This window comes from Castor canadensis, chromosome 12, assembly GCF_047511655.1.
Source record: "Castor canadensis chromosome 12, mCasCan1.hap1v2, whole genome shotgun sequence".
Lineage (NCBI taxonomy): Eukaryota > Metazoa > Chordata > Mammalia > Rodentia > Castoridae > Castor > Castor canadensis.
Window position 1 is genome coordinate 74,417,954 of NC_133397.1, and position 22,336 is coordinate 74,440,289.

The following is a 22,336-nucleotide window of genomic DNA, read 5'->3' on the forward strand; positions in this document are numbered from 1 at the left end:
GGTAGTGAATTTGTGATTTTCTAATCAGCCCCCTCCACCCATACTCCACCTTTCTTCTACCTTTTCCACCCTTCGGTGTACCCCCAGGGGGCTACTCTATGCATGATATCATCTGCACTTGCCCACTCTCTGCCTTAAGGTGGGTTCAACCAGTCCTACTACCGGCAGGAGGTAAGAGGGGTGTGAAGTCAGGGCACACATTGCCCTCACTCCCTCCATGCCTGGCTTGTCTTTCCTTACACAGGGCTACAGCTCCTGGCAGGGGCCTCATACACAGCACTGGTCTTGCCAGCTTCAGGAATAGCTCCCACTGCTTGCTGATTTCAGGTTCAAAAGGTGGTAATGGCTTCTCACAGTTGCTGACCTCAGTGTGCTTCACCTTTCAGGGTGATGTCTGACAGGTATCCACCAAGGAAACCCAGGGTACTGAAAACCACAGGATAAATAAAACCAAAGTCCACCGAGGAAAGCAATATTCAAATACATGAAAGAATAAGTTCTAATGTCCAGTCCAGGAGTCAACCCAGGAATCAAGGAGGAGATCCAAAGCCAGAAGGTCACAATATAGTGGACAGAACCAAATGAACAAACCCAGTTTAAAACAAGCAAAAGGCCTATAAAAGGTATTGCCAGTGGGGAATTATGCTTATCTCTCTAGTCAGCAGTATAAGTAGGGTAGAGTTGCTTCAAGAATGAGGGACACAATGAATTCTGAAATTTCCATTTCAGGTTTTGGTCTTTCTTTCTCCAAGAGCTGAATATTAAAATACAAATGCCTCAGGGAAGAGTCTAAATCAAGGGTTAAACCCTGAATCTCAGGGTATGAAGTATATGTATTTCTGGGCAGAGTCCATAGCATTCATCAGATTCAAAAAGGGATCTGGGACTCCAAATGATAATCATTTCCAGTTAACCCTACAGTCTATTTATTTCTCAGCCTTCTCCTTTCTCAGGGGAAGAAATAAGCTCCCTTTCGGCATCTCAGTACTGATACTGATGTATCAAGAGGTAGTATACCCCAACTCCATGGGGACATAAGCTCTTATGTCCTACCCCAATTACCTTGATATATTCTCTCTTCCATTTGGCTATTCCTGAGCTGTAGTCTTTACAATAAAACTGTAATAAGTATTGTACTTTCAGAGAGTTCTTTAAGTTGTCCTACCAAATTATTGTACTTGAGGAAGTTATGGGAAGTCTCAAATTTGTAGCCAATCAAAATAGAAGTGTAGGTGAAATGGATGACACCAAACTTTCAGCTGGCATCTGAAGTGGGAGGCTGGGATCCCTAACTTGTGAAGTCTCTGTTAATTCCAAGTGGGTAGTGTTAAAATTGAATTGAACCATGGGACACCCAGTTGGTGTTGAAGAGTTGGTGTTGGGATGTAACACTAGATAGAGGTTGGAGTCTGAGGAGGCAGGACAAAAAGGGTCTGACTTTATACTGACATCAGAATTCTCCCCAGGGGGATATCTGTGATTCTGATTCTTTAGAGATTGTTAGTATGAGTGTTTTACTTTGAAGAATTCTGAAAAAAATGGAATAGGTAGGACTAAGACACCTGTTATATTAGTTAGCTATCTCATCACTATGAACAAAATACCTGAGAGATCAATTTAAAGGAGGAAAGATTTCCTTAGGTTCACTGTTCCAGAGGGTTCTGAGTCCATGATCACTTGGGCAGAACATCATGGCAGTGGGAATGTGTGGCAAGAGGAACTGTTTATCTTATGGTAAACAGGAAGCAGAACAAACAAAACGATGGGGCCACAGGCAGAAACACCCCCAGTGACCTATTTCCTCTACCAGTCCCATCTTCTAAAGTTTCCAGAATGTCCCAAAATAGTACTACCACCTTGGAACCAAATTTTTAATACTTGAGGCTCTGAGGACCATTTTATATTGAAACCATAACACATAGTAAGTACTACAGGCTGTGGGTAACTCTCAGTACCCCCAAAGCCTCTTGGAAAAGAGCACAGTCACTGTAGGTTTTGTGCAACAGCCCTAAGAGAGATTGCAACAGTCCAAGAGGACAGTCGCTGAACTCCCCTGTTCTCTTTCTGTGTTGGACTGGGAAAACCTGGTCCCAAGAACATGACATTCCGCATTTGGGTTCGTAGCCATAGCAACCAGCCAATCCCAGTACAGAGGTCAAGGGAAACCTGGGGACTGCCACAAACTCCTTCCTGCTTTTCTGCACTGCTTAAATACACACTTCAGAAAATAAACTACGCCATTGCTGCCCAGCGCAACCCCAAGTTCATGTCGTTATTCGCTGCTCAAGCACCCAAGACCAGAGTCGGAGCCCCCACTGCAGCTGGACTGTGGCAGAAAAAATAAAGGGAAATTTTCAGAGCTGGCAACAGCTGGCACTGTAGCAGCAGAGAGATGCAGAGCTACTTATGGCAAGGCAGTTTGGGGTGAGGAGGGAAATCAGCATCACAGCCTGAAATGGGAGAAGCACTGATACAGGAACAGAAGGAGAAGTTTCCTGGTAATGATTTCTCTTGGTCTTGGTATGACCAAGAAAAGGTGTGGGCGATACTCACTCCTGATCTGGGCACATCCAGCTGCTGCCACACACCCAAGTATCCACAGTGGGCTGTAGAAAATTCAAGACAAGGCTGTGTTCCGTATTTGGAGCCTGAGAAATGCAAAATATATAAAAAGTTCAAAGTAGTAGGACAGCAGTATTATAATACAAGCCAGAAGTGATCCAGAGAGCTTTGGACCATAGAAATCTACTCAAATTGTGGCCTTGGCCTTTTCCCTTGATGTGGATGTATCTCAAAGTCATTGCCTGTGACCCTCCCAAGATAGAGGGTCATAGGGAAATAACTTAACAAATCTGATTATATCTGAGAATGATGTGCCTTGCCATGTTCACGGCTACTTATGCTAGGGCAGTAATGTTGGGGCTGAACAAGAAGAGTGGTCTTTTCACTTCTGTTAAGAGATGCAGAGGAGGAGTTTCAGCTCCCAGTAATGATGGAATAGCTTGATCAGGTTAACCTTCCTGTAGATGATAGCCACTAAACCTGGATAAACTTTTCACAAGAAAGCAAAAAACCTGAAAACACTGCAGGGTGAACAAAATCAGGCAGATGATAAGGGAAATCATCTGTGAAAGTAGAATTTTAAGGGTTAAGATTTCTGAGTTTGTAACTTTCCACATGGACCCTTCCTGTTACACAATAAATAGGAAAAACCTTATAGAAAACATGGCACATCAAGCAGGAAATCTGGAAGGCCCTTTATCTTTCAAATAAATTGAATTCATAATCAGAAAACATCACAAAGTAAATTTCAAACTCAGGATTTTAATGGTGAATTCTATTACATCAAAGTCAGAAACAACACCAACCTTACGCTCTTTCAGAAGGCAAAGGGAAAAGGAACACTTCCTAAATTATTGTAAAATGCTAATATTACCCTATCAAACCTGGCAAAGATATTACAAGAAAATATAATTAAGGCCAATATTCTTAATGATCACATTCATAAAAACTCTTAATAAAGTATTAGCAAATTGATCTAGCAACATATGACAAGAATAAGATTATGACCAGTTGGCATTTATGGACAGGAATGCAAGTTACCATTTAAAAAATCAAATATTTAAATCAATTATATCAACAAAATAACTTAATACAGTCATCTCAATAGATTCAGGAAAGTCACTGGACACAATTCATCAACCATTTAGGATTTTAAAAACAAGCCTACACATAAACAACATCAGAAACAGTAAGCCAGCTGGCAGAGTGTCTTAAGGGGTAGCCTGCCTAGCAAGCATGAGGCCCTGATTTCAAACCTCAGTACCATCCCCCTCAAAAAAATCAAATCAGCCAACCTGAAATAGAGGAGAATTTTCCATGTAATAAAGGACATCTATAAATATTCCTGAGTTAATATCTGTCAATCTTGAAAACAGACATGAAGACTGAAAAATAAAACTTATTCACAACATGAATTTTTAATAGAAAAAATTCCTAAGAAATCTATTTTTAAAAACTATTAGTTCTAATAAATGCATTTAGCAAAGTTTTAGAGTATATAATCACTGCACAAAAAGTCAATTTATATTTGTATTTCTTAAAAGCTTTAAACAGGAGACACAATATTGTCATATGACAACTCTTCCCAAAATAGTCTATTAAATTCAGCTTAAGCACAATCATAATCCTACAGAAGTTAACAAGCCTATTCTAAAATTTATATAAAATTACGAAAGGTTAGTATAAATGCAGTCCAGAAATAGACCCATACACATTTGGTTAATTGATTTTTCTATGTAAATGAAAGCAATTTAGTGGGCAACAAAAGGAATTTTCAGCAAATACTGCTAGATCCATCTGAATATCTATAAGGAAAGAAACTCAATCTTGACCTCATGCTACTAAAGTAAAGAAATTAACTTAAGGGCAACATGAATGAGCTAAATGTTTTAGACAAATCTTAAGTAATACAAAAAAAATCTTGTAAGAAAAAAATATCATGAACTTGAGATAGATAAACAGTACTTAGGACAAGAAAACAATAGACAAAAAAGAAAAATGATTGTTGCTCTTTATCAAAACTAAAACCTTTGGTTCAACAAAAGACAGTTAAGAAAATAAGTGAAGTATGAGAAAATATTCATAAAACATATATCTGAAAAAGATCTCATATGTAAAATATATAAAGAATTGTTAGAACTCAGTAATAAAAGACAAAGATAAAAAATGGGCAAAAGAAGTACCAAAAAATGGGAGAAGTAGTACCAAACACCAAGCAGCACATTAAATAAAAAGTGCTCAACATCATTATTCTTCATGGAAACACTAATTCAAACATGCCAAGATACCATTCATCACCCTACTAGAATTGTTAAAATTCAAGACCAAAACCATTAAATGTTGGCAACAACAGAGGAAAACCAGACTATTTCCTATTTTCCTAGTACAGAATGTGAAGGGTACAATCTCTTTAGGAAAAAAAAAAGGTAACTCAATATACACATGCCATCATATCTGCAATTAGGTATCTCTCCAAGAAAAGAGAAAATTTATGTTCACCAAAAGACACAAAGGATTAAGAGCAGCTTTATTTACCAACAACCAAAAGCTAGAAATAATACAAAAGGCCAACAACTGGCTATCAGACAAACAGAATGTGGTATATTCATACAATGGACAGTACTCCAGAATAAAAAGGAATGGATTACACAAGCAATGACACAAATGAATGCCAAAGAAATTGTGCTTAGTACAAAAAGGCCATACAAAAGGCTACATGTGATTCCTTTCATATGAATTTAGATGAACCTAATTTAAGGTAATTAAGGTTACCTATGGGAGGAAGCCATTGGGTGGGATAGAACTTTCTAGAATGATGGACATGCTCCAAACCATAAGGATGTAATTACAGGAGTTCATCCATTTGTCAGTATGTGTGGCTGAGATATATTCAATACATGTAAATTTTACCTTAGCAAAACAACTAATAATATCACTAAAGGAGGTAAACTGGAGATATGAATTACAAAATAGTAGCAGGATGTTGATACTTTTCAAAGCTAGGGGAGGGGTACATTGGAATAGATTTTATTATCTTAATTGTTATGTGTTTGAAAGTTTCCATAAAAGTTGTTAAAAAGTAGTAGAGCGCTGAGTAAAACTGAAACAGGAAAAACCAGAATAGCTATTTGAGCTGCTCAGGTGGCGGCAGTTGTAGGAGAGTTAGGTGGGAAAGGCAATTGGAAGAGTGGTGACTTCACAAGATCTTGGGAGACATGGCAAGGGTAGGTGGGAAAGGAAGATGAAAGGGAATATGAAAGATGGGGAGGTGGAAGAGATAAAGTCGAGGAGGGCATTGAGCTACCTGGTTTAACCAATAGGAGCAAAGGTGTGCAGAAGGACAGGTTGTCTTGGGATGGATTCTCAAGGTACATGGTAGGATACTGAGGCAGTTCTGGAAAAGCCTGGGGTCAAGGTAGACCCCAAAAGGACCTCTTCTCCTAAGATCATGTAATAAAGTGAATGTTTGTATCTTCCCAAAATTCATGTGGAAAACAATGTGATGATATTCAGAGGTGAAGCTTCTAGGGGGTAATTAAGATGTAGGTGGAGCACTCATACAATGGATTGGTACCCTTATAAGAGACCAGAGAGCTAGCAAATTCTTACTATTTGAGAACACAAGATGGCTTCTGTAAACCAAGTAGGGCCCCAACTCCTCATTACCTGGATCTTGGACTTCCCAGCTTCCAGAACTATGAGAAAGAAATGTTTGTCCACTAAGTCACTCAGTTTGTGGTTATTTTGTTGGAGCAGCCTGAGCTAAGGCAAATCACCTACTGTTCATCTGAACTGTGTCCCTGTGACAAAACCCTAATAAGTTACACAAAAGGACCTGTGCCTTGTATGGACCTTGAGTTGGAGGTGGCAGTCAGAAAGAGATGAATCCTTCCAACCCTGGCCAGTGGTGTCAGCCTGGGTTGCCCTAAATACAGGAGGGGACAAATTCCAGAGCATATATGCCATGACCACCATGCAGTGAGCACATGCACTCATCCCCTAACATAAATTCTCCACGGGGATGTGTGATGAGGGTCATTAGTCCTGTTTTCAAGGTGAGGAAAAGCAACAAGCAGGAACTGAAGTCTTCTGGACTCCAAAGTCAATCACAATGTGTCCTCCAGGCCTGGGCAGAATCCACTCCTGACACCTGCCCATTTGCAGCCCAGGTAGTCACATGACTATTCAGGCTCTTCAAACTTCCTGACTCCTCTCAGTATACCCAATGTGCCTTCATCCTTGTCCTCTCAAAATGAGCTGTCCCTTCCCTGCCTGTTCCTGTTGTCTGGATGCTCTTCTTCCCCTTTGCATAGCTGGTGCCATCCCAGCCCCAGTTCACCTCCCCAGCGAGTCTTTCTTCAAGGGCTTCTTCCTAATGTAAATTTTTGAAGCTCTTGCTGCTTTCTTCAGAGCCGCTAAGTGATTTGAAAATATTTTATGTCTCTCCCTCTCCAGAACGTAAGTTCCAGTTAATGCACACCATACCTGTCTTGATAGGGACAACTGACCATTGGAACTACTTCTCCTTAACAAGCTCCCTTTTAAACAAGCCCTAAGCAAAACAACTCAGGGTATTCCTTGAGTGAATGTGCACCCTGGAAGGGGAAGAGCATGGCCCTCTTCAAAGCCACAGAAAAACAAACTATTAGTGAAGACAATTCATTTCTCAACTACACAGAAATTTGCAAATTAGGCAAGAAGCTGAAACACAAATGAGCCTCTGCCTCTAATCCTAATGAAGATAGGTATGGTGGTGGTGATGGCAGTTACCACAGACAATTAAGTTGCCTTACTACATGTTACATTTATCTACAGTTTTTATTTGTGTTTGTGTTTATCTACACATTTATCTCTGAAATACCCTGGATGATGGCAACTATAATATATACACAAAGCATGGGATAACTGTGATTCAAGAGACCTATGGTCTAGGTATAAGGCAATTAGACAAATGCCATACCTCATCTGTCAAAAGTTGGCTAGGATGTTCTCTGTGGAGCCCATTCCCTCTCTCCCTTTCTCTCCCCCCTCCGCCACACACAAAACACACAACTCCATTTCTCCCACTCTCCCAAGACCCACATTAGAATAAGAAGTCTTCAAAACTATATTCAGGGCTGGGTGTGGCTCAAGTGAGAGAGCACCTGCCTAGCAAGTGTGAGGCCTTGAGTTCAAACCCCAGTACCACAAAAAAAACAAAGCCATATTCAAATCAAATAGCTTTATTGACTGTCTCTGATCTATAATAGGTGAAAATAGGTCAATTTAAGGACATTCTAAATCTTGTTTTGGCTTCCTGTTGTACTGAAAGACCAGTGACAGGCACTGGGTTAACAATCAGAAGACAACAGATGTGAATGCTGCTGGTTAACGAAGTCTATCATGATTCATTCCACAGTTCTAAGGATCTTCTCATTTGGTTTTATTTTCTTTCATAACATCTTCCTCTTTTCAAATTCCTTCAAAAACACAAGAGGGGAGAAAAGGGGATAAAAAGATAAGACATCCAAATTACAAAAATAAAATGTACCAGGATGAGGGTACTGAACACAAAGTAATAACTTTCAAATTGTCTGGGTCAGCTTAAATCTCACTAAGCTAGATACAGATCTTCAACTTTGTCTCCTAAACCCAAAAGTTAAAAGGGAGGTTTTAAATAATACTTGTACCTTCACTGGTGTTCTTATAAGAACACTGTGAAATTCACTGTGCTTATCTAAAACCTGTAATGCCATGTACATGAGTCACAAAAGATATTTTATTAAGGCAATGGAGACAGGTTTGCTTACTTTCTCACAGAATAAAACTAAACACAGCTTTATTAGAGTTTGAACAACATGTCAAGCACTTTAGAAACACGTGAAACAAACAAATACCTTAAAGTCTTGTTGAAAGAAACAATAATGGAAATCATATTTTTCTAGAATGTAGCAATTAGAATGGACAAAATGAGTAGATGCCTGCTGCCACTTACTGGAGCAAACCGGTAACACACATCTCCAATGTGAACTTAAATATTTGCATTTCTCCTTTTCTCCCACTTTCAAATAAAATTCTTCACACATTAACTAACCACCCAAACTTCTTCAAACACATGGTACACAGTGTTATATTCCAAAAGACAGGATATAAAAAGATTCAGTAAAAACAAGGAGTCCACTTCATTATCCCTAAGACAAAGGCAAAAAATATTACATAAAAAACAGGACTTTTGAATTCTCTCTGAACACTGTTCCCTTCTAAGAAAATAACTATGCCTGTTTTCAGCATGCTTAAGAAGTAGAGAGAATGTACTTCAGGAATGGGGAGAGAAGAAATAAAGGAGAATGATGGAGGGGGTAAATTCAAATATGACATATTTGATATATTATAAGAACTTCTGTAAATGCCACAATGTATCCCCACTCAGCACAATAATTAAAAAAAAAAAAAAAAGTTGGGAGGGCTGGTGGTGTGGCTCAAACTATGGAGTGCCTCACTAGCAAGCACAAGGCCCTGAGTTCAAATGCCAGTTCCACAAAAAAAGAAGTAGGGGTTTTTTGGCTATTTTTGCTCTTTTGGTCAAGGTTAGAACTACCACAAAAATAAAGAGGGAGAAATATCCTTAAAATTACTTGAAGAAACAAGCTGGAAACCACTGCAAAGAGATTATGAAAGGCTACAGATCACTGAGGATACTTCAAACCACAATATCCTATTAAAAAGGGAAGAGTGCAGCAAATACTTCCAAACTTGCTCCAGTGCAAAAATGGTGTCAACACAGGCAGGGCCCGAAGCACAGGGTAACTCTCCCTCCTTAGACCTCTCCCTACGACAAATGCCTCTTCACAGTTTTTGTTTCTTGTCATTGAACCTCCAGCCCCTCTACCTGCAAACAGAACCTATGGGGGTCAGGTCTGCTACATCCTAAAAGCCCTCCCTGAAAAACACAAAACATGAAACACAAGGCTAACATACCTCACCCATATTCCAAAATGGAAATTGTGGCTCTTATGGCCCCCGAAATGTGTTTTCACATGCCATTTATAGAAGAACAAATCTCAGTGTTTAAAGGAGAAAGTTTTTAAATGAGAACATTATAATATTAATGAAATGCTTCAAGACTATTAAGCTTTGCAAAGAGAGTGAAATAAAACAAATTAAGGCCCAGAAGAAAAGACTGTGGTTTCCAGGCACCCACTGTGGCCCCACAATGAGAGGATTCATAACCTCAGAGCACTTGGGCTCCACTGTTACACTCACCTTGTACATGGTGGTTCCCAGCTGTGCTGGAGACATGCTGACCACAACTCCCGCACTCTGAAGGGCAGCAATCTTCTCTTTAGCTCCACCTTTTCCTCCAGCAATAATAGCACCTGCATGTCCCATTCTTCTGCCAGGAGGTGCAGTTAAACCAGCAATGAAGGATACTACAGGCTTGGCATTTGGACCCTGGAAAGAAAGTGGTATTTTAAACCCTCTAATGAAAAGGTGTATCAAAAACAGATCTCACATCCCTGACTCCGATGGTAAATGGCAAATGGCTAGGACAAGGCAAAGACATTATTCGACCTAAGAATACCAACACAAGTATTAAACAACAACTGAAACTAATGCTTTCTCCTTTGAGATAACTCGACTTTCTATACAAACTCAGGAAAATAATCCTGAGTAAACTTTTGTATCTGCTGAGTATCAGCAACTTCACTGGCACAAGCTACTTTACAAATACACATGTGAATCTTTCATTTGAAAAACTAAAAAACCACACCTGAAAATTTGTTATATGACTTGCTATAATAATGTCTCAAGACCCAAGATCGAGTTGTTTTACTTCAACATAATTTTGTCTTAAGTCATTATGAGTTCATCCATAAGAAAAGTGCTAAAATTACAAAGACAAGAGGGAAACATTTACTGGAAAGGACCTAAGACTTAGACTCACTTTCCTATTAACTAAGATGTCATGCCCTTGGACCATGTCACTTGTCCAGGACTCTGTTTCCTCATCTACGAAATGAAATGGCTAAACTAGACTTGATGGTCAACAGCCCTTTCCACTCTGAAATTCTATGGTGTCCAAAGAAGGAAGATCAAGATCAGTTTTATTCAAAAAAATCCATTCTAATGTATAACCTCTGGTACATAAATATCATTGTATTAGATTTTGAGGTTCAAAAACAACTTCATACACAGAAAATATAAGCATTTCTGTGCCCTGAACTTATAATAAAGTTGAAGAAATAATATGAAATGCTTATATATCAATGAGTCAAGAGATACCATACAGCAATACATGAATCTAAGTTTAAGTTTCACAATGAACAATGGCATTATGTTCATAAGAGTCCAGAGGCAATCAGGGATCCAGGGGAAACAGAGGCTTGTAGAAGGCAGCACTGATAGCCTCATTCGGACACTACCATGTTCAACTAGACCAGCAGTTCTCAAATCATTTGGTCAGAGGATCCTGTATGCTTATAAAAATTACTGAGGATCTCAGAGCTTTTATCTACATAAATAACAAAAATCCATTCTAATGTGGAACCTCTAGGTACAAAAATACTGCTGTACTAGATTCTGAGTTATCTAGTCTATAAAGATTATATACACTGATATTAAATGTATCAGAAATGAAAACTGAAAAATTCTATAAATATTCATTAATTCACTTAAAATGTAACTTTTTAAAGTGGCATTTTTTAAAACATTCTAAGTGAGAAGAGTGGCATTTTGCAACTAATTTTTGCAATTCTGACTGCTTCACTTAATGACAAATAATACTTGCTTTTGCATTCAATCTGTTGCAATGTAATTTTAATTGAAGACAATCCAGCCTCACAGCCTCATGTAATTCGAAAAAGGAGAAGCATAGCTGGACAGCAGTGGCTCACACCTATTATCCTAGCTACTCAGAAGGCAGAGATCTGGAGGATCACGGTTCAAAGCCTGCCAGGGCAAATAGTTCACAAGACCCTATCTCAAAAATAACCAACACAAAAAAGGGATGGCAGAGTAGCTCAAGTGATAGAGTGCTTGCCTGATAAGCATGAAGCACTGAGTTCAAACTACAGTATCATCAAAAAAAAAAAAAAAAAAAGAGAAGCATGTTAATTGCCTGACAGATAACTGTATGTGGACATTCTTTGACACTACACAAACATCTTTCAAGAGGTAATTTCTCAAAGGTTAGATGCAATGCTGGAATCTAAACATAGCAATGAAGTTTTTGTCCTATTTTTACTTTGAAATCCATGAGTCTGAATGGCTCTTCTACACACAATGATTTTGTAACATGCACTAGGTAAACTGGAAAATACCAGTTCGTTGAGTTATGTAGATCCTCCAGATGCTGACACGTTCTATCATTCAGTAACAACGAATCAGCAGTATTGTCAGTATCACCATCAATCTCATGAGAAAAGCCTTTTGAGTAGAGGGAAGGTAAGATCATGGTGGGAGATAGTTTTCCAAAATGATAATATTCACTTGAAAGCTCAAATTTTATCATTACTAACAAGCACTATTAGTTGTTTTCTTTGATACGACATGTCTGCTTTGGTCATTTTTGAGAAAAGGCCTATAAATACCCAAATCTAAAGAACCAGTTCATCTGCCAGTCATTCTTTCAAATAAAACTGGTGCTCCCTGGATGCAGCACAGCATGCAACTCACAGCACAACTGCAAGAGAGCTTTGCTTCCCATCTTACCACAAAATGCTGACTTAAGGATTGAGATTTTAAAAAACTAACAATTTTTATTGTTTCATCAAGAACATACATTTTTTTTCTCAGTGTACTGCAGCACTTTGTTTCTCCTTACACAAAGATGTGTTGCTAAGGCTTAATGTTTTCATATAACAGCAGAAAACCAAAATTTGTTGTCATATCTTAAAGAATTGAGTACGAAAACCTTACATAAATTACAAAAATGAATAAATTTACAGGTGTAAATGCAAACCGTTTCCAACTCTAGGCAAGTAACAACCTATGGCTTTCAGGAGGGAAAAACACCACTAAGAACGGAAACTGGATCCTAAGGCTTGGACTTTCCCACTCCTTTAGGCTGGCAAGACTGAAATGACAACTTGAGAAATCCTGAAACAGTCAGCTCTGACCCGTTAGTACCCTGCCCAGATCACTGCACCATGCTCATGCTGATCCAGCAGACTGGGGATTTCTCCTCCACAGCATGCTTTTGCCTCAGCCACAAAGTGACAAAGCCACATGGACTAAGAGCCGAAATCAAAGATAGGCACAGGGTATTAAACATATACTAAGAGAACAGTAACTTGAATAGAAGGTCAAAATCAGCAACAAGTTCTACCATCCAGTGCTGATATCACATACAAACTTCAAGGACAAATTTCTTTTCAAAAGCTTATTCAAGAGCATTCTTAAGTGAAGTGATTTTTTTTTTTTTTTCACTGCAAATACCTGACAGTGAAAGAGAACTGGCACAACTCCACTACCCTGATTCATGCAGGGTGCTACATGGTCTGACTTAGCAGGCTCTAGCCTCGGCCTCCACTGTTGTTCCCTTTTTATCTTCCAGGAATGAGGACTGCTCTACATCAGTGCCTTTGCTCAGAATATTCTTTACCCTCCTTAGACGCCTGGATTTTTTTTTCTGCATCACCCAGAAACCTTTCTGGAGTCTCCTCCCATACTCTCCACAAATATTGTCACAGATGACCATCTCTTCAGTGACCCTTCTCTGCCTTTCCCATTATATTCAGTATACTGGCTGTGACCTACTTTCCCATGTGTCCCCCTACTAAACAATGAACTCCCTGAACCCAGGGATCCTATGCTCACTCAATTGTTGCCTAGCACCTACTACTAGGCTACAGTGTCTGCAGTATAGAATTAAAAAGAAAAGATTCCACAGGTCATTTATTCATTCACTCATGCTGTCTGCATAGAATGAGAATCTCCTATTTAGGTGATACTAATTTCTACTTGATCCCTCTCTCAAAACCCCTCGAAAGTGTGAATATAGTTGTGCTAGGAAAGAAAAGATGACAATAAACCAAAATGTCAAACTTATACTCTGCCCATTGACAAAGAAGAGTCACTAGAGATTTCTGAAGTGGAGAAAAATACAACTAAACTATAGGGAAGTATAGTCTGAAATGTGAAAACCTGAGAATAGAGAGCAGTTATGATGGATGGTATCAGTATGGTCTGAGCACATGCCCCACATTGTGCTCAGTCTTTGTCCTTCACCCCTGCAATCTGACTGCCCACCTCCACCGTGTAATGGCAAAGGCAGGACACTCCATCTGAATCCCATTCCTGATTCACATGCTGTACACCACACATGGCAAATCACTGACCTTCCTGTGCCAGTTCCCTGATCCAAAAAGGAGGACAAACACATCATCTGCAAAGGCTCAAGATGAAGATTAAACAACACAACTTTTGGGGGTTTTTTTGTGTGTGGGACTGGGATTTGAACTCACAGCTTTGTGCTTGCAAAGCAGGTGCTCTACCTCTTGAGCCACACCTCCAGTCTAACAACACAACTTTACAAATAATTATTGCTACTGTAACGCTAACAGCAGTGGTAGCAGCAGATAATGTTTACTGAGAGTTTACTCCATTCTGGGTATTATGCTAAGTGCTTATGTAACATGTCCTCTGAATACTTAACCTTGAATTTTATGCACAGTAGGTCCTCGATAATATGAAATTATTAATATTCACCTTAATACCTTAACAGTATATCATATTAATCTAAATTCTTCTTTTACAAAGAGAAGTCAAGTTTTATTTAAATTTCAAGCTTTACAACTTTTCTGAATTCAAGAGACTATACTAACATTCTACTCCAATCTCTTAAAAATCTACTTTATTCTTTCATTAGTTTGACATTCATTTGGTGCCACAGTGCCAGGGGATAGGGCTGAGCACCAGATAACAGTTTCCTGTCATACACAATTAGACCAGACTGACAGTTCGACACTAAACATGTCAAAGGAAAACGCATAGGCAAGTAAGAATGAAGACCGGTGAGTCAAAAGGGACTGTTAGGGTAATATGCAAGGCACCAGAGTACCAAGCTAAATCTGCCCTTTACTCAACCCGTAGTAGAAAACACTGCCTGTTTCAAAAGGGACAAAAGGGACCAATGCCTGTTTTACAAGGGCAGATAAACAGCATGCCCTAGAAGAGAAGAGGGAGTTTGAGGAAAGGAGTAGAGACATCAGGTAGACACTACTGAGATGCCATAGCACAGAGAAATAAAAGATGGTTCTCCATTTCTGTCATGGAAACTATGTGAAGTATGATGTTATTTATATAAGATAATTATTCACATCTATGGAGCAAGCACATAAAACAGAGCCATGGGGGCCAGGTGTGGTAGCACACACTTATAGGCAGAGACAGGAGGATGACAGTTCAAGGCCAGTTACAGTAAAAAAAAAAATTAGTGATACTCCATCTCAACAAACAAGCCAGGCATGGTGGGATACAGCTGTAATCCCAGCTACTCAAGAGATATAGATAGGAAAATCTTGGTCCAAGGCCAGTCCAGGGCAAAGGCCAGTCTAGGGCAAAATTGTGAGCCTCTATCTAAAACAAACTAAAGCAAAAAGGGATGGAGACATGGTCGAAGTGGTATAGCAACCACTTAGCAAGCATGAGATCCCTAAGTTCAAAAGCTAGTACCACCAAAAAATAAATAAATAAATAAACCATAAAAATTAAATTAAAATAATAAAATAGAGCCATGAAAGGCTAAAGGGGGGAAAACTAGGAGGAAGATTTCACAAAGAGGATGAAAAATGAATGGAGGCTACCAGGAACCTCTGAAAAAACAAGGTCAGGAGATCTGGGCAATTTGACACCAGCAATTTAATCAGAGGACTTTCTATGCACTGGGCAGTACCCTACTGTGTGTGCATGATTACTGCACCCCTACTTTGCCAATGAGGACAATGAGGCAGCAAGGTTAAGAATCATTCTCTAAGTCATTTTCTTTCTTTCTTTTATTAATTTTTTTTGGGGGGAGCCATTTCTGGGGTTTGAACTCAGGGCCTCTCACTTGAGCTCTGCCATGTGAGCCATATCTCTAGCTCTTTTTGCTTTAGTTTTTTTTCAGGTAGGGTCTCTCGTGTTTTTGCCAAGGACTGGTCTCAAGCGGCATCCCCCTATCTACACCTGGAATTACAGGCATGCACCACTGAGTCAGACCTCAAGATCACTTAGTTTTTAAAAGGCCGACAGAAGCCAGAGACTGAGAAGGATTAGAGTGAATGACAAGTAAGGAAAGGGATCCAGAAGCAGGAAGAAAGTTGTGTCACATCTTATGTTGAAGTTATAGCTTACGATCACCAGAAAAAAATCAAGCATACTCAAAAGAACCCTTGAAAATTCCTTTAAGCACCAGTAAATGGGCATTGCTTTATGTATGCCAGCCTGCATGTGACATTAGTGGTTCCTTTAATATCTCAGTATTATTTGTCTGTGGCATTTTATTCATTCATTTCTCCATTTTTTTCCTAAGCATGAAGAGGCTTCCTGAAGATACTTTTTTACCCTCTCGTCGGTGTTGGAGGTGGAAGTCTGGAAGTCATTTGCAAGCTTTTCCCCAGTTCTCGTCCACAAGGGCAGTCACTGCACAGATACTGAGTAGGGGCTGGTGGGCAGCAAGATGCTTCAGGCATTACTGTGCCTCCTCCCTCCCTCACCACCCATCTTACTCCAGGAAGGAAGCATATTCCCCTTAGCTAAATGAAGTTAGGGTGCAACTTTACACTACTCCACACATTTTATTCTAAGGCAGAAGCAAAAAGGAAGCCTTCACTGGCATGGATGGTAAAGCTTTCTACCTGATCTTTGGAGAGAAGTACCATTCTACAAGGGAAGACTAAGCTAGTTGGAGGCAAGACCCTGGAAAAGGGTATAAAAGACAGGATCTTTGGAAGGCCACCCTTGAGAAAGAGAAAGAACAGTTATTTCCCTGCAACCTGAAGAAAGAACGCTACCATATGTACAAATGTTAAGTCCACATGTCAAGGTGGGCTGCAGGCTGATGACCTGAATGTCCTCCATTCATCAGGAGGCCAGTGTACTTACCACAAAGTATGGGATGCCCCCTGGGGAGGAGGGTTCAGAGTAGAGAAGTAGAGAACAGGCATTGTGGGAGGAGGGAGGACAACCAACCCAGGAAGACACCAGAAATTTCTGAGTGTCCATTATAGAAGGCCCAGCTCAGAAAGGTTTTAAAAGTTACCTTTCATGTTTTCATCAAAAAGTAATCCATGAAAAACTAAAAATAACTCCTAAGCCAAGCCTCTGATATTCAAAGAGCTATGCTTTTCCTAACCCAAACTTACAGAATTATGTTGCTTCAGATACTCCGCAGCATTTTCTTCTGCTCCACCACCAATTTCACCAATCAGTATGATGCCTTCTGTGGCTGAATCATTCAAAAAGATTTCAAGGCAGTCAATAAAATTTGTTCCATTAAATGGATCACCTCCAATGCCTGAGAGGGTAAAACATAGCAACATTAGTTGAAAACTAAAGGATGAAATATGGAATATAGATCAAGAAATTCTGTTTCAAATAATTTGTTATTTTGCCTACCTTTTTTTCCAATTGTTTTAAACATATCACATTTGCATTTAATATTTTAAAAAAAATCACAAAATCTTCCTGTTTATAATACTTACAAATGTAAATGGTAGTTTGTTCCTAATCTACAAAAAAGTAACCCTTTTTTTCTAATAGCTCCTTTGCACAAGCCTCTTTCCCTACCACAAAATTATTCCAGATTAACTCTTCAGAAATGATCATTATAAGAAAACATATTTTGTTGCAAACCGATGGTACATCACAGGAAAAGATTAAGCCCTTAGCAAATTTCTTTGCACAAAGAAGTTACTTAATTAAGAATGCTGCACAGAACCCACTCACAAGTTTTAAGGCATGGTGGTATACACTTGTAATCCCAGTTACTCAGGAGGTGGAGAATGGTAGGATCACGGTAGTTCAAGGACAGTCTGGTGGGGGAAAATGTTAGCAAGACCCCCCTCTCAAAATAAACAAGGCAGATGTGAGAGCATACACCTGTAATCTCAACTACATGAAAAGCCTAGGTAGCAGGATCATAGTTCAAGGCTGGCCTCAGGTAAAAAGGTAAGACCACATCTGAAAAAAACAACTAAAGTGAAAAAAGATTGGCTCCAATGGTAGGGCATTTGATTAGCATGCATGAGACCCTGAGTTTAAACCTCAGTACTGCCACAAAAAAAAAAAAAAAAAAAAAAAACCCACAAGTGTCAGTAAGTGATAGGGCCTTACCAATCCAACTTTGACCCTCTCCTTTAGATGCAGTGTGGTGATGACAGAATTTATACGTAGGGACTCTACTATAAGCACGTGACATTAAAGGATGAGTACTTGGACAGGATTAAAGTAAATGTCCCCTGCATACTGGCTGCCAATTTTTTTTTTTTTTATAAACTTATGGAGGGCAGGACCAATTTCTTACTTTTCAACGCATCTCTGAAAATGAAGTTAAAGGAGGGAACCAGCATTAATCAAGTGCCAATCATGTCTCGATCCTGTGCTTTATTTAATACAAGTTAGACCTGTCTTTGCTAATTACCCCAACCTCTTAGAAAGATGGGCTAATATTATTACTACACTCCATTTACAGATTACAACCTGAAACTGGAGAGCATGGAATTAGCAATTCTGTTTCAAAACTTGTTCTTCCTCTCCATCACACTAAATTACCTTGTGCTTTGCAAGCAGAAAGGCTCAACTAATGTTTTCAATTATAATTTATGAATTTATGAATCTAGAGTGTAATACAAATACTCCAGGGCTAATTTTAGAATTTTTAATATAAAAGAAGATAGTTTTGAAAGGCTTTTAAAAGGTATTCTAAGGATTTGTAGAAATATTTATAAAAATAAGAAATGTGTCTGGCTTTTGGAAAAAAAAAGAATTATTTCACAATGTAAAAGCTTGTTGGAATTTTTATTTTAAGTGGAAGACACTTCCACTGGCAGTGGCAGAAAGAGAGGTCCTAGAGAGGTCCTTCTGAGCTTTCCTCAATCTTGACTTTCTGCCCAGTAAGTACAACTTCTGAGCTCAGAAGTATCTCAGAGAGTTGCCTTAAAAATGAGTCAGTGAATGGCAAAGAATTCAGTAAGCATGTAAGACTGAACACAATTACAATAATAGAAGGCCTAACATGAAGAACCATTTCTTTACAGCAAGCAAAGCAAGTGATGTTTTCAGGCACAACGGCTATCTGGGAGCTACATGTCCCAGGATATTTGTTCCTCAACCTAAAAATCAAATCTTGGACCTTGAATCTTGAAAAAAATACAGAAGAGCTTCCCACATAAGCAAATTTTAAGATCAAAACAGCTTTTTAGTAAAATGGTATCAAACCTTTTATAAATAACCAAATTAATGACTGCTATACTCATCTGATGAAGATACCAAACTCCAATAAAATTTGGATGTTAGCAAAAATCCTCACCAACACACAAAGACTGCCCCAATCCAACTTGGGTCGTTTGGTGAACTGCTTCATAAGTCAGGGTACCAGATCTGGACACAATACCTTAAGAGGAAGAGAATCCAACAATATTAGATTGTGTTTACACGATAGATTCTCATATGGTAAACTAAATTACAAATACTTTGAGTATGTAAAATTCATTCCCTAACTGCCATCCAAATCAACAAAGTTAGAGAAAGAAGTACATTGTTAGTTAAGGTTATCTTATGACTACAAAAGCAATACACTTAAATGACCTCTTCTGAGTACCTCTATAAGGGGATAATGTCAAGGTGAATTTGGTAAGCACTATCCTGCTTAAAGTAGTAGAGCATGACAGACTAACTTTAGGCACCCCAACCATTAAATCACCAAAACATCATTAGTCATATTTGACAATGTCATTCACCTTCCTCACAACTATTTTTCTAAGAATTTTCAAACAATATATAGGCTTCAAAATCAATATGAAGAAAACTGGGCAATAACACATCTAACATCCCTTTCGATTCATCAGGTATCCCACTTAACTATCTTTCATTCAATAGGTGGTGGTGAAAGCACTGAGTCTCAAATCTGGACAGCTGTTCGTAAGGTAGAGGGAGCAGGCGAAGTGGCAGCATATGTATTCTCTTACAGCTCACCATGCTTGCTTGACCTCCTAGAAAAGTAATATATCCTATGCCACAATCTATGTAATACTTTAGAGCAAAAGATACATAATGGGGGACAGGAGTGGTGACACATGTCTGTAATCCCAGTTACTCTGGAGGCAGAGATCAGAAGGATTGCAGTTCAAAGCCAGCCCAGGCAAAAAGTTACTGAGCTCCCATCTCAACCAACAAGCCAAACATGGTAGTGTGCCCCTGTAATCCCAACAATGGGAGGCATAGGTAGGAGGATCATGATCTAAGGCCATGAAGGGAAGGGGAGAATCACAAGACTTTATCTGAAAAATCACTAAAGCAAAAAGTGTGGGAGGTGTAGCCCAAGTGGTAGAGCACTTGCCTAGCAAGTGCAGGCCCTGATTCAAAATCCCAGTAACACACACACATACACACAGATACATAATGCATGGATCCCTAATTTGAACAGATCGAAAAGTACTAATAAATAACTTCAGTCATGAGAATGTATTAAATTTTTAAAAATTAAAATTAAATATACTTTATATGGGCTAAAATCAGAGCATTGACTGAAGTAATTCTTTAATTCCAGCATGTCCCTGGGTTTGCCTCCCTTAAACTTCTGCTTTGGAGCACCTATTAGGAACTCGGAAGTTTATTTTCTAACAGTATGATAGAATTCTTGTCACACAAAAACAAAAACCACAACCATCAGCTACCTCAGCTTCAAGGATGCATGTTCACATTATTAGGCAAAGTGTTGTGTCACTATTGTCACTAAAGACTTGGGACAAAGTGTGTTATCTGTGCATACATGGCCATCTCACTGTGAGCTTGGGCACACATAAACAGTTTCTCCACATCAATGGGACAAATTGAAAGAGCATGCACTTGTCTTGGTCACTGCTAGACAGTACCAACAGCATACTACCAGGTTGTTCTTTTGGATAAATTCCACCAGATGGTAACAGCTACATCACTCCCCAACAATGCCTTGCTTCAATTCGTATGGAATTCTGTGCCAACTTCCCAGCCCAGCATGGGCATGGCCTACCTCCTCAGATTTATCTCATTATTTCCTTATTCTAGGGAACTGGGTTATTCCTCAGTTATACTTCATGCTTTCCTATTTGTTATGCTTAAAAAATTAAACACTCACTTGCATCATATGACAAAAATTCTACCCATCCTTTGAGGTCTACATCAAAAGCTTAAACATTGCTTTCTCTTAGAGGTCTTTCCTGATCATCCCCAATCAGGAAGGAAATGGTATCTCTTTCTCTAAATCTCCTCAGTGTTTTTATTTTTTCTATTTTTTTTTTAACACTGAGACATAGAGACATGTTATGTCTTACCTACCACAATGAAACTTTTAAGTATTTGGGGGATAGAAGCAACCTCCTTCACAGATGGTTCACTATTAACCCCAATGTTACAATAAGGTACAGTAAGAGGGCACACCTCATAATCAACTGCCCTTCCTCTTGAGGCTGGTCCTTTTTCCAGGCATGATCATAAAGAGAATACTTAATGGTCTATAGTGAAAAAACCTATTTTTTTCCCAGTGTTATAGTAAATATTACAAAGTATTAGCAGCAGCCATTCAAAGCAGACCAAAGAATATAAACAACATTCAAACATATATAAAAGCATTGGTGACTCTGTACATTAGGTATCACTGGAACTAAGATGGCCTACGGAGTTCCTTATAACCTCTCTATGAGAACGTACCACGTGCCCTACTGGCAGTAGGGTTGACAGTTCTAAGGAACATTAATAATAAAGAAAACTCATGACCTTTAACCCAATTCTACAAACTACACAATCAACATTCACCCACAATGATGAATATTTAATATTAAGTCATGGTTTCAGAGGAAAAACTATAAGCATCTATTATTGTGGAGAAATAGTTTATCTTAGAGTTAGCTACAAAGAGTCTAGCTTTCAAAGGCATAACTTTGAAATATCAGTTTGGCCATTTTCTTAAGGAACTAACCAAGCAGCAGTACAATTTCCCAAAACACTTTGAGAACATTTGTGATACCCAAGAGAAGTAAGTAATTCTTGGACAGGACACACAGACACTAACAATAAAAATACACCACATATCTGACAAAGGTTTTATATACAAAATATTCATAGAGTCACTATAATCAACAATAAAAAGACAACCCAATAAAAAATAACAAGCAAAAACTTAAAACAATACTTCACAGAAGAGGGTATAATAAATGATGTATAAACACATAAAAAGTGATCTACATCATAATCATCAGGGACACTCAAAAACAATGATACTACTTTACTCCCCAATATAACAAATAAATTAAAAGACTAACAATACTAAATGTTTGTGAAGATGTGAAACAACTGTAACTTTCATTCATTGATAGTAAAAATGAAAAATGATACAGCCACTTCACAAAACTATTTGACAATTTCTTAAGAAGTTGAACATAGCCAAGTGTGATGACACATGCCTGTGATCCCACTTACATAGGAAACCTAGGTAGAATTAAGGTCTGAAGCCAGCCCCAGGCAAAGATGTGAGACCCTATTCAAAAAGTAACTAGAGCAAAAAAAGGGCTCAAAGACTCAAGCATGAGTCCTTGAGTTCAAATCCCAATACAAAAAA

General features: G+C 38.7%; 1 protein-coding gene across 1 annotated transcript in view; it reads right to left on the minus strand.

Annotated features, from left to right (window-relative positions):
* Positions 1-7,768: 7,768 nt before the first annotated feature.
* Suclg1 (succinate-CoA ligase GDP/ADP-forming subunit alpha) overlaps positions 7,769-22,336 on the minus strand; it is a 30,570-nt gene continuing 16,002 nt past the window's right edge. The window contains exons 6-9 of the mRNA XM_020179566.2: positions 19,052-19,135; positions 16,887-17,038; positions 9,805-9,993; positions 7,769-8,021 (exon numbers count right to left, since the gene is read on the minus strand). Of these exons, the coding sequence (XP_020035155.1) occupies positions 7,995-8,021; positions 9,805-9,993; positions 16,887-17,038; positions 19,052-19,135 (452 nt within the window). The 3' untranslated portion in view covers positions 7,769-7,994. The remainder of the gene's footprint in view (positions 8,022-9,804; positions 9,994-16,886; positions 17,039-19,051; positions 19,136-22,336) is intronic.